At 31.8% G+C, this 14,282-nt stretch overlaps 1 protein-coding gene and 1 non-coding gene across 2 annotated transcripts; both read right to left on the reverse strand.

Annotated features, from left to right (window-relative positions):
• Positions 1-4,111: 4,111 nt before the first annotated feature.
• LOC108456166 (protein trichome birefringence-like 43) lies at positions 4,112-8,526 on the reverse strand. Its single transcript, XM_017754764.2, has 5 exons — positions 8,225-8,526; positions 6,559-6,730; positions 5,917-6,092; positions 5,279-5,437; positions 4,112-4,567 (listed from the first exon to the last, which is right to left on the reverse strand). Exons 1-5 carry the CDS (start codon positions 8,455-8,457, stop codon positions 4,267-4,269), a joined length of 1,041 nt encoding a protein of 346 aa, XP_017610253.1. The 5' UTR covers positions 8,458-8,526; the 3' UTR covers positions 4,112-4,266.
• A 5,192-nt stretch (positions 8,527-13,718) lies between these two features.
• On the reverse strand, positions 13,719-13,825 carry LOC128280973 (small nucleolar RNA R71). The gene has a single exon (XR_008271190.1). It is a non-coding gene; the product is annotated as a small nucleolar RNA R71 (small nucleolar RNA).
• Positions 13,826-14,282: the final 457 nt, after the last annotated feature.

Here is a 14,282-nt window from a genome sequence, read left to right on the forward strand (position 1 = left end):
CATGTGTCGATTTAGACCCGTGTTGTTTCAAGTTTTATATGCTTTTTTGTTTGTTTTTCCATTGTTTAGTCAATATTCAGTTTTAAAAGTTTTTTTCTTCTCTTGTAGAACATTTTTTTAGTCTTGTTTATGCATGTAATCTTAGTTTTACAAGTGCTTTTAGGGATGATTTTGTTGTCGTCCTCTCTAGTTTGGTGAATGTTCAATTCTTTTGTCAATTTTTACTCGTCGCTTTGGACCATCCTGGGCTAATTTTCTTATCGTATTAAGTGCTTGCAATCACTCCAGATATGTCGTGCTTGAGTTATGTCAAAGCTGATTGTCAGCATGTCATAATGTTCTATTGATGCTGAGGCTAAAGCCTTCGTTGTGTTGATGGAGCTTGTCCTTTACCTGTTAGAATTTATAAAATAAATTTAAAATAAAACTTAATAAACCAGGATCTATCATGTCAAATCATCAAGAATAAATAAATATCAGAACTATATGCGGAAGCGTACCTAAATCTATTGATTCCTTGAAACTTTCTGGAACTTGGGGATTTGATCTTCCAAATTAGCACACAAGAAATTCAGAGAATATCTGCTCTTTCTTTCTTAATGATGGGATATTAGAAAAGATATCTTGTGTATAATTTGGGGACCATAACCCTAATATTTATAACCTTAGCATATTAGTTCTAATCAAATTCTAATTAGCCCATCATTAATTAGAATTTGATTAGAAGAGTATCTACACATATTTGACCTATACTTTATTTAATAATTAAAAGCCCAATAAAATTCTAACCAAATTAGATCATTTTTAATTTGGGCTAACCTATCATGGTAGTAAATAATAACATGTAATTATCCTTATTATATATGTGATGTCCAAATTTTCCAACATTACCATCTACAAGCAGTATTTGCTATTTTTTTCTCTAAATTATATGGTTCCATTCATCGAATAAATTAATGAATTTACCTTTCAAAAAAGATATATATTGAGAATTTATTTTCAAAGCAGTTATTTTTTGATATTATAAAATCCATAATATTATTTAAAAATTAATTTTAAAATGAATATGGACAAATGGATGGCTTAGTTTTAAATAAGCTTGAATTTTTTATTTTTATTTTTTTATCTAAGTTCATTCTAAACTTGCATTTTATAATTCTTATTAATTTTTAGATTTTTTTTAAATTTTATCTCTCAATATATCATTTTTTAAGTTTGAATTGTTTACTCGGGCTCATATTGGACACGAGTATGTATGAGTAAGATTTTTCTAATTATTTGTTTCTTTTAATATGAACAATTTGAATATGAACATCCACTTATTCAAGTTCATTGTGGACATGCCTTTTTTAGTATTTTTAAAAATAATTTTATTAACTTTTTAGATTTTGTTTATTATTTAAATATTTCATGATGTGGAAAGATGCCACATTAGCATTAGCGATATATGGCATGCCACTTGCCATCAATTCGTGCTCCTGTGTAATACTTTACACCTAATTCAAGAGATAATCAGACGCAAAGTATTATATTCGTTGTCGAAACAACTCAAAATGAACATATACATAAGCAATCATATGAAATTTCGAATCAAAAAAATTAACTAGATATCAAATAATTAAAGGACTCTAGGACACTACAAGTGTTATTTGAACTCAAATAGGCCCACATACGATACTTAAAGGTCAAAGACGATCAAATACAGAATCGCGTTATATTTCTTGAGTCAAATTATTAAAATACAAGACTATGTCTCAAAATAGTTATATCATGTCTTAAGACATACCTCTACTATTTCAGACCCAACTTTTAAAGTTTTATGTCTTAAGACATTAAGGACCATGTGTTATCAATGTTATGAATTCAATGCTCATCTACAATATTATATTCATTCATTTCATATTTAAATATCATTTACAACTTCTAAGCATTAATGAGTCATTGCCCCTATTAATTAAACAAGGAAACATATACTTCAAACACATCAAATAAAATAACAAATATTCCATGCATGTAATAATACGTCTTCTAACCAAACACATCATAAATGTGCAATGCACAACTATATACTCTTCAAACACACCAATATATATATATATATATATATATGTATAGCTTAACCAAAATATTCTCCAAATATACAAACTCCCGGGTGCATAAAGCAAACTTAACAATATAAACAAGTTCAAAGAGCTCAATATATTATGGCATGCTACTATACTGGAAAACATGCCTCTCTTATTTTTGAATTTTAACTTCAAAGTTTCATGTCTCGAGACTTAACCCTCATGTCTCTGGACTTAAGTATCAAGACAATGCACAATGTCTCAAGACTTTGAATTAAATTTTTGGTATTTTAGTTTCAATGTTTTATGTCTCCAGACAATATCACCGTGTCTTGAAACTTGGTACTCTATGTCTCAAGACAAACATGCCATGTCTCGAGACATGTACCATTGAAATGCATCAATTACATGAAAATGTTCTTGAGATCTCAAAACATGTTCTTGATGTGTTGAGACACATGCCCATAAATGCAGAAAACAAGCATTGCAAGTCATGCAATTGAGTCTTTAAATGTGTCTAAACATGTATAACATGCAACCAAACCAACACAAACATTTTGACATGTCATGTCAAATAAAGTCTCAATCATGCTCACTAACACAATAGATAAAAAATTCATTAGACAAGTAAAATGTGAACCGTAAAACATACATTTCAACTTGAGAATTTTCTTTACTTATCCAACTTAGAAGCATCCAATGGACCCAAACAAAAACATACCAAACATGCCAATTATAACAAGTCCACATGGAAATATACTCAAAACATAATAATTCACCTATTGACTAAGGTATATGCCCAAAACTAAGATCCAAAGCATGAAATTACAAAGTCTAATAATTGTAGCTAAGACTTAAGGACTTGGATGCTAGCATTATTGAATCAAGATTTTTACTCACTCTTTCTATTTGTGTCACAGGTTGCGCAAAGGAACCTATAGCTGGTGCACATAATTCAAACCTTTTATGTTCCCTTGGGGTCATTCAGCCTTTCAGAACTGGCCCATCTCTTGAAAGAGACTCGAGGCCCATCTATTTCTTCTTTCTCTCTATTTCCTTGTTTTCCTTCTTCTTCCTTCACCTTACCCATATCCGTCACTTCTCACCATAACTGCCATGATTGTCTGACGTCTTCTCTCGCATCAGACGATCGATCCCAAACTACCAAAGTGAATCTCTAAGTCTCCTATTCAAATGTATGAGATTAGATTTATCAAAAAAAAAAAAAAACCCTCAAAAATTTTGAGGTCACTTCCAAAGGTTTAGAATTTTTGTGCTCCAATTTCTTGATCCCTCCGCCGGTATGGCTTAATTTTGAGATGTCTTTCTACTTGTCTATGGATACTATTTCACCATTTGGATCGTTTAACCATCGCATGGAGCTCACTAACCGAACCTTGAGTAGACCCAATGTGCTTCTTTCTCCCTGTTTGTTGCTTTGTTTATTGCATGGGTTCAAGTGTATGGAGTTGTTGCCGGCTAAATAAGGGTTTAGATAGGTAGAGTGGTGAGCAATTATGATGAACAGTGGTGGTCGACGAATGAAGTGTTCAGTGAGTTAGATTTAAATGATAGTGATGGTGAGTGAATGAAGCTTGAGTCAAGTTTGTAAGGGAGTTTGGCCAAGTGATGGTTACAGGATAAGAGTCAGTAAAGGTATGACAATAGTGGTAGATGGTTATTTGATGGAAGCAATAATGACATCGTTAAAGGAGGAGGCAACTAGGGTTCTTAGGTTAGAAGGGTAAAGATGAATAAAAGAAGAGGAGAGAGAAAAAAAAATGAAAAAGAGGAATAATGAAAAAAAAATCTTTTGGATTTAGTTGTGGAAGAGATGGATTAATAGTTGAGGGACTAGTTTAATCAATTTCGTTAACGAATGTGACCAAATTAGCAAAAATAAACAAATTGAGTAACCAAAATAATAATGACTTAATTTTAGAGTGACTAAAGGAGTAGATTATTTTTATCATTAGGACAAGGGCATCTTATTCCTGCCTCTCCACGTTTTGATTAATCTTAAAATTTTCATAATTGTGAGCAAATTGTGAAATTTAGGTGGTCTGCATATTCTCATTGGATTATACGTTTTCAATACAACAAAGTCCATATAATTATTTTCTACTGAACAGCATAGCAATTCCAATAAATGTCCACTATATTTATGTTTTATATTTATTGGATTAGAACAATAAGCTCCTTAAGTTTGGATGAGAGCTGCAAAGAGTAATTCATTCCATGCATCAGGAACTCCGGGGAGACACCAATGTGTACAATCGATGCCGTGGCGGCCTCTATAACCAAAGACTGAAGGGTGACCGTCCTTTCTTTGTTGGGACAAGCCAGTTATGTCAAGCAGATGAACTGGCTTTGACACACTTCGCAACACTTTGTTTAAAATAACTTGAGCTGGATGTGGACCTGCCAGATACTCTCCGCTTAACAATGGGCGTATTTCCCCTACGCATGTATTCGCTGTTCTATCTACCCAATCCTTGGAACTGATACAACAAGAGCAAAGACCAAGTCAATCCTATATCTTTTGCGTGATACTTTGATGGGTAAACAACATTAGTAGTCATCCAACTATGATTTTTTTTATGTCACTCAATTATGAAAAATTACAAAATGTTCACTCAGCTATTCAATTTTGTCTTTTTTGATTAGCCAATTATTTTAAATTTTTGAGTGCTTCCATTTTTTATGTTAGTCAGTGACCAAAAAAGATAATTGAATAGTTAAGTAATTATTTTATAACTTTTCATAGTTGGGTGACTAGAAAAGAAATTTATTAATAGGTTGGGTGAACTCTACCGTAGTTTACCCTAATTTGATTCGAGTCGTTATTGGTAAAAGTACCATGAATGCCCTAGTACTAAGAGTCAGATTGCATACTGCTTCTTTTATTTAAAAAATTGGCAAATCAAATAATAAACAAACCTTTTTTATTAAAATTTCATTAATTCTTATTGTTTAAAACTGGTGTCATTGACAAAATAACTACATAATTACACGTAATATATCACATGTACCTTATATTGACATAGAAGGAGCAGTTTTTAACCGTAAAAATAGTTGAAAATTTTCGAAGGATCATTTTATTCTTTGATTTAATATATAATGATTAATTTACTTTTTTTTAGTAGAGAGAGAAAAATGTAATTAAACTATTTGATCTTATTTATTCAAAAATTAACAAACAAATTGCTTACTTCATATGATCGGGAGAAACGCCTTGGAAAAACACCTTGGTTTTGGCAGGATCCACATTCAAGTTCACCCATCTCGCCCATGTCCTTAATGCTTTCTCATATGCAACCGTGCGATTCATGTCTTTGTGAGTTACATTATTGTCTTGGACATAATCCCATCTGCAATAGCATATCCAACCAATGTTCTTTCAAAGCTTTATGTTTATTTGGGCATAATGATGAATTTAATACTTAATATTTATTTATTTTTGTCAATTTGACCCTTATTTTTTAAAATGAAAAAAAATTAACTCTTTTAAAATGAGTCAAATTATTTTTTAACGGAAATATTGACTAAAATATTAATATTTTAACGATGTTGATATGACAACTTGCGTTACAATCCATGCGGATATGATACTATTTATCTTATATGTCCCATCAACAAATAATTTAAATATTATAAATATATTAAAATTTAAAAAATATTAAAAGAATTATAAGTTCATAAAAATTCAAAGAAAAACATAAAGCACATGTGATTTGCTATGATTGAAAATTTAATATTTTAATGAGTATTTTTATTTTAAAAAACAGCAATTCAAATCTTTTTAAGAAATTAAGAGTTAAATTTAATTGAAAAAATAAAAGCAACTCACGGTTGTTTTCGACCGGTGTGGAGCCACCAATGCCAAGTGTCATAGATCAATACATCAACTCCTTTCCATAGTTGTCCACCCCAAATTGAGTTGAGTTTTAGGACTCGCCCATGTTTTCCATTAATAATATCAACAAGAAACGCATTGCGTGACAACATAATTGAAACTCTATATGCCTGAAATGAAAGAGAATGGAATCCTCTTATATAAGAAAAATAAATTGGTAAATTACCCTAATAGTCACTTTAGATATTGTTTGTTCTTATTTTGGCCATCTCAAATTTTTTTTTTTGGTTAATTTGGTTACTTTTAAAATTGAAATTGATCAAATTGGTCATTTCACCATTAAATGGTAATGAAAGATTAATTGTGCATTTCCATGTTACCCACTCTAAAATTAGAGTAAACTATTAGTCAATCACTTTAAATAGGGGTCGTTTCTATTTTGATCATCTCATTTTTTTTCTTGTAAAGCACTGATAGTCTTCTATAACCATTTAACGGTAGAGTGATAAATTTGATCAAATTTATTTTAGAGATGGTCAAATTAAAAAAAAAAATTATTTTAGAATGACCAAAATAAGAATGACTCTTATTTAAAGTGACTAAGGATGTAGTATACCAAAGAAATAAAAAAATTACTGGGAAGCTGAATGTGGAGAGGCCTCCAATCCTTTGAGAGGTGTATTTGGCATGAGGTGCAGATTTATGAAGCAAACATACGAGTGATAGCCATTGATTTGAACTCAGTGAGTCACCTACAAACATAATTCGTTTCCCTCTAAATCTCTGTAAAAGTTCTCTGCCATTGAACCTGCTTTGTTCAAATTCAATTATAAGGTGATGGTTGCATTAAAAAAAGAAGAAGTAATTGAAGATAGCCAAAGCCCCTGCTATTTTGTTTCAGTTTATATTAAGTGATCACATAAAAGGGTAGTTTCAAGTTAGCTAATTTATTTAGAAACACTTCACTACCGTTTTGTCAGCTCAATTTTAAAATTTTTATTCTTTTATGTCTTTGATTAAAAATAGATAAATTGAAATAAAAGTACCATGGAAGTTTTTATACTAGAAGTCAGATTACATTTTGCTTCCTCTACTAAAAAATGAGCAAATTAGTCCCTGTACATTAGACTAAAGAGCAAAGTAATCATTCTGTTAAAAATTTCATCCATTTCTTGTGTTAAAAATTGGTCCTTGTATGTCAACATAAGGTACATATGACACACCACTTGTCACTGTCTAATTATCCATCAACCACACTAGTTTTTAACAATTCATATGTATGAAAGTTTAATAGGAAGGACCAATTTGCTCTATGATCAAATGTATAAAGATTAATTTGTCCATTTCTTAAATAGAAGGGTAAAATGCAATCTAACTTCTAGTACAATAGTCTCAATAGTACTTTTACCAACAAATTCGTCATGTCATGATGTTGTGGCACGATAAAATTTTGAATATATTACACATTTAGTCACTCAATTATATAATAATAAAAGGATGACAGTGATCTTTTCTAAATTTATATAATAATAAATTCAACCTCAATATTACATATTATATTAACAAAAAGAATTACGTCAATTTAACTTTAATTTTCTTTAAAAATTAAAAAAATGAAAATTATGAAAATTTGTTTGTATCAATCAATTACCCATTCTATAATTCTTTATCTATATGTTTAAAATCTCATTTGGTACAATGCTTTATCAAATATAAAACAAAAATGGCGTAATTTTTTTATTTAAATGTAAATAAAAATACTAGAATAAGATAAATTTAATTAAATTGAAACAAAAACTCTAAAATAGAAAACCTCACACTTACGTAAATATATAGTATTTTTTTCAAACATTTGGAAAAACACATGAATCGGCAGAACTTAATGGTGATGAGAAGTGTTTGCGGGAGGTCGGTTTTTCAAAAGAAGTTTTTGATGTGTCGTTTATTTGAATGTCGGTGGATCCCTTAACATATTGTCTTGTGTCAATGTTTTATTTTCTTATTTCATAAATAGTCCTGAACGGTTCATGGAGTGTGAGCGCCTTGGTTGGTGCAACAGAAGGTATTTCAAGTCGCATCTCTACCAATTTAGGTGCTCTTTATCTCAGTGAACCCTTCAGGGCTCTCTGTAAGTCAAGAAACAATACTCCGAAATGGGCTAATATCTTTCGTTGAGAGATCCATCGAGCAAACAACACTTCAAAAGTTTCTTTTCAAAGAGAGTTCGACCTTCTCCCAACACTAAAAATAAGTGACAAGTAATTGAAAGGAAATTGTAGAAAAGAAAAAGGAAGGTAAAAACCTTGGCAAAATGCAGGCAGTGGGTTGCCATCTAAATTTTTGATAGAGATGATCGGGTCGACCATTGTGTTGGCAGTTGAACTGCTCAAGTATGAAGGGGCAATCAGTGAAATTGTAAAGAGGGTATGAAGCATCATACACCCATTTCCCTTTGTAAACATTGCATCTGCTTCCGTTCACCGCCTGCCAAAATTCAATTACAATGAAAAATACTGCAAAACCAAATGGACCCATCGCTAAAAGGACAGAACCTGTTGTGAAAGATAATAAGAGAGTTGTGGAAAGCCAAACAAACAAGTTATTGTGAAGGAGATGGGGAAAACCAAGGTGCTATATGGGAGTTAATTGGCATTGGTTTGTTGTGCGTCCTTTTTATAGGGGATGCGGGAAAGGCAAAATCATTGAAGTTGATATCAATGGAAAACAACCGGTTTCTCAGTGTTTTAGGAGGTTGGAGATTAAATTATATATGACTATGAGAGTTAAAATGTAATTTTATCTTTGTATTGTCTTATTTATGTGATTTTTAAAAATAAAAATTAAATCAAAATTCTAGCATTTAGGAGTGTCAAACTATAATTTTACAATATATTAACTTAGGATTTTATGAATTTTAGGGTCTAAAGCTACAATTATTTTTAAAAACTAATGGTTATACAATTTTAAACAAAATTGACACCTACTCTTTTATTGGGTTGGTATTGTTATTTTTAATAAAAAATTATAATTTTAAATTTTTATAAATTTATTTTTATAATTTTATGTTTTTAATAATTTTAAGCTTTAAAAGGGATTAATTGATTTTTTTAAATTTGTTACTAATGCCTTTTGACACTTTAACCATATTTTAAAAAAATTAATTTACTTCCAATAATGTGTAAAGGTTAAGGGTTAAAATTGTTATTAGACCTTATATATAAACACCAAAACAAACATTTAACAATACAACTTTAACAGAGGGGTTGTTTTGCTCACTCATCTAACAAACATGGGCTAATTTACTCATTTATTCAATAGAGGGCCAAAATGCAATCCAAAATATGATATAGAGCGTTTTATTGTATTTTACCTTAAATATTCTTATTCAACTTTATTTTTGGCTAGTAACTATTTTTAGTTTTGTTGTGTTAATTTTAAAGCTTAATAATAAATTTATCCTTTATATTATTTTATTAATTTAGTTTTTATTTTTTAGTTAAATTTAGTGTCCTCAACCTATTAAAAAATCGAATTTAACCATCAACCTTTTAAAAATAGTAAAATTATTATTTCTTTAACGACAAATGACAATACTAACTAAAATGTTAAAATTTTAAACATGGTAACCTACATTACCGACAATCCATATATACTTCATGTTTTTTTTTTTGGAATTTTTATAAACTTTTTATTTTTTATAAATTTGAAATTATTTATTGATGTAATATATAAGACAAATAGTTTCATGTCAATATAAAGTACACGTAGCACATCAACGTCGTTAAGAAATTAATTTTTGCCAATATTTTTGCTAAAAAATAATTTGAGAATTTAATTAAAAAAGAATGAAATTGATAAAAATATAAACAATTAAGATGAAAATAATTTGAAGCTTATCCGTCACAAGTTTCCCATATTTACTTTTCCATCTTTTCATTGTTTTTATAGGAAGAAAGTCTACATATTGACCGACAGAATTTATGACCAAATTCATAACGCCTCAAATCGGTGAACTTTATTTTTGGTTATTTACAAAAGAAAATGTCAACTCCATTTATGAAGCCTATTTTTTTTTTTTGGGGGGGTCAAAACCAGTGTTTATATTGTCCTTCTTTCTTTCATACTTGACGAAATGCCTAATATGAAGGCACACAGTAAAGGAGGGGAATGCAATGGTTTTGTTGTCAAAAATAGAAATTTGCATTCTAGTATTTTAAAATTTATTAAATTATAAATTTATATTTAATTTTTTAAATAATAAAATTATATTTTTACCCATAATAAAAAAAGTTGAAGTTAAAGTGGTTAATGGTGCGAGTAAGAGCAAGTGAAAGGAAATGGAAGCTTTTTAAATCTATAAAATTCTCTATCCTTGAATAATATAAAATCTTTGCTTGCAAGCAAAGTTGCCAAGTCATGAACTTTTTGTGTGCTCTTGTTTCTAGATTCTTAACTGAAATATCGAATACTCATTTCAGCTTTTATCATTTTTTAAAGGCAAATAATTTTATAAATATTGTCCATTGTAACTCACTTTGTACAAATTGCATTCTTTATTCACAATTTTTTACTTGCCATTATTCACTTGCATCTTTTTTAAGATTTTCATAAGCAATCCACGATATAATGATTGATGAAGTTTTTTTATTTTTTTTATTTTTTTATATATATATAGAAAAGGATCCGAAAGTCACTACTTCAATTAACACGAATCAAGAACAATACAATTATGGATATCGTTTGGATACTTCATAGCAAAAGACAATTTACAATGGTTATTCAAGGCAAGTCTACGAAGGATATCCACTACTTTATTCCTATTGTGGCCATTCCACTGAACATTGGCTTCAGTAAAAAGCTCAAGCATACCTCTAACTTCTTTGATCTGATGACCCAAGATTGTAATGTCTTCACAGTGTTGCTGGAAACAGTTGACCAAGTTCACACAATCGGACTCGAAGATGACCTTATCAAAATTAAACGAGCAGGCCAATGTGATGCCCTCAATCAACGCAAAAAGCTCTGCCCACTCTGTACTCATATGACCCCTTTGTATCCCGCACTACCACCAAGAACAAAACCATCACAATCACAAATAACAACCCCAAACCTAGTTTTGTTGTCAACCACAACGGCATCCACATTAACCTTAACAAAATCGATCGGGGGTTTCTCCCATTTTTGGGGGCTAGGAGTCAAAGGAAGAATTGGTTTGATCGTAAGATTATGTATTCAAAAGTCATCCCCAAGCATCTTAGCCCTTTCCCAAATGACCCTAGCATCCTTGCCTTTACCTCAGAAGATAGCATTGTTACGACCATTCCACCTATTCTAAAGAATCATGATCAAGTCTTCAAAAGCCTTTTTGTCCAAAATCCGCAGTAGCATCCTCCAACCAATCAATGCATCTCTCGTAATCATTGTCGAGTAGCCGACCATCAAGCCCACCTAGGGCAAGAATTGCACAAGCTTTCAGACACTTTTTGAGGTGTGAATGGCCATCTCTTCCCCTCCACCACATCTCGGACAACCCCTCCCAACACTACACTTAATGGAAGAGATTTTAACATTTGTCGGGAGCAAATCATGGCCCAATCTCCATGCAAATATGCAAATTTTAAGAAAGATTCGAAGTTTCCATATAAACCTCCAAAAAAGCAGATTGTGACCAAACCTGATCTTCTTGAGCAAGAGCCACGAATATGCTGGTTTCATGGTGTAGCACCTGTGATCATTATGGAACCTAATAACTCTATCCATCTGATAAACCGTAATCTATACATATTTTTACCCCATGCTTGGCATATTTATGAATTATTTTTCCTTGTTTTTAGTGAATTTAATGCTCCTAATCCTTTAATTTCATGTTTTATACTCAGGAGAGCTTAGGATAGCAAAAAAACGAGAAATGGGCCAAAAAAGGATAAATTGGGCTTAAAACAGTGCTTCACATGGCCTAGGCACTTCCACATGGGTAATCCATACGCCTGTGTAAGGCACACGGGCAGACCACACGGCCGTGTGTCATGGCCGTGTCAACATTAATCCAAGTTAGAATTGCACACAGTTTGAAGCACATGCACATGGCGTGGCATACGACTGTGTCCCTATCAAGCCCAAGTCCAATTCTACTCGGAAAAGGGCACTTTGGAAGGTTCTGAAGCATTCTAAAGCCTATATAAACACCCTAGAGGAGGATTAAAGGGACACACAGAGTTGGAGGCAGAAAGTACTCAAGAAAAGCCATCGGAATCACCTCGGAACCAGGATCTACATCAAGATTGAAGACTTCCATCCAATTTCCTAGAAGTTCTTTGGGTTCTTTATGTTTGTTGTTTTCCAAACTTTGAGATGTTTTCCATTATTATTATGAACTAAACTCCTTAAATACCTAAGGGAGATGAAACCTATGACAAATCTTATTATTATTTGAATTATATGATAAAGACTTATTCTTATTCTTAATTGTGGGTTCTAAATTCTTGTTTTAATATTCCAGGGTATTAATTCAGGTTTTGATGTGCTTATTTAGTGGAGCAAAAGTTCCTGTTTAAGAGTAGATCATTCATAATTAAGCGTAGTTGAATGCAATCCTAGAGATAGGATGACATAAATCTACCGGACTAGAGTCAAATCTAATAAGGGAATCCATAGATCGAGTTAATGCGAAAATAGGGGTTTTAATTAGAAAGAGATTTCAATTAATCAACCTAAAGTCAGTTGTTCTTAGTCTCGAGAGAGCTATTAACATAAATTAGGGATTTCTACGGATTAAGTTAAGTGAATAAATCGTCTAATTCAGAAGTAATAAGTGAAGTCTAGGTGGATTCTTCCTTGGGTATTGTCATCTCCATCGGTTTTTCCTAAAGTATTTTCCAAACTTCATCTTTGTCGTAATCTTAGTTAATTAGATAATTAGTTTTAGTTTAAAAAACACCTTAATTCTTAGGCTAGATAATAAAAAGATAGTAATTACTAGTACTTTTAGTCCTCGTGGATACGATATTTCCGGTCTTACAAAACTATACTACTATTTGATAGGTGCGCTTGCTTTAGTCTAATTTATAGTTAGTTTCACGACCTCATCAAGTTTTTTGGCGCCATTTCCCGTGACTAAGATATTAGGAACACTTAATTTTTATTACTTTAGCCATTATTTTGTTTTTATTTAATTTTGTTTTTATTTACTAAAATTTTCTTTTATTTTCTTCTGACAGGTTTTTATAGTTTATGACTAGAAGAAACCCGTCGGGACCATTACTTTTTGATTGTGAGATCGAAAGCACGGCTCGCAGAAACCTAAGAGAAGATACATAGAGGAAGAGCGAGAGGACGATATTCACAGCACAACCAAGGAGATGGCTGAAAATCAGGAAAATCCGCTACCTCCTGCGATTGCTGCTGATCCAATAAATCAGAATCCTACTCCTCGTACTATGTATGATTATGCTAAACCTAATTTAACAGGAACTGAATCGAGTATAGTTAGTCCTTCTGTTGCTGCAAATAATTTTGAACTGAAACCTAACATGATTCAAATGATATCACAGTTTGTTCAGTTTGATGGTTTATAGGACGAGGATCTAAACACTCATTTAGCGAATTTTCTGGAACTCTCCGACACATTTAAAATCAATGGCGTTTCTGACGATGCCATATGCCTTTGGTTGTTCCCATTCTCATTGAGGAACAAAGCTAAATGGTGGTTGAACTCGTTACCACGAGGGTCAATCACTACTTGGGCACAAATGACTGAAAATTTTTTACTAAAATATTTTCCGTCGGCTAAAACAGCTAAACTAAGGAATGATATCTCTTCTTTTGTGTAGATGGATCTAGAAACCTTGTATGATGCATGGGAGAGATACAATGACCTACTAAGAAGGTGCCCTCACCATGGGTTACCTTTATGGCTGCAGGTTTAGACTTTTTACAATGGTGTGAACCCCTCAACAAGGTAACTTATCGACCCAGCCACCAGTGGAACTTTGAACAAAAAAACACCTGAAGAGGCTTACGAATTTATTGAAGAGGTCTCACTGAATAACTATCAGTGACAAGTTATGAGAACAAAGCCGACAAAAGCAGCCGGTGTTTTCAACCTCGATGCAGTTACTATGCTATCTAACCAGGTAGAACTTTTAAATAAAAAGTTTGATGGTTTGTATGGTTCTACTCAGGTACATACAGTGATGAGGTACGATTCAAATGGAGGAGGAGTACACACAGAATATCAATCCTTCAACCCTAGCACCAAGGAGGAACAAGTTCAATATATGGGTAATAATAATTCTAGATCTCAAAAAAAACCATACAGTAACACTTATAATGTAGGTTGGAGGAACCTTCCTAATTTCTCG

This window comes from Gossypium arboreum, chromosome 9 (assembly GCF_025698485.1).
Source record: "Gossypium arboreum isolate Shixiya-1 chromosome 9, ASM2569848v2, whole genome shotgun sequence".
In the NCBI taxonomy this organism is placed as follows: domain Eukaryota; kingdom Viridiplantae; phylum Streptophyta; class Magnoliopsida; order Malvales; family Malvaceae; genus Gossypium; species Gossypium arboreum.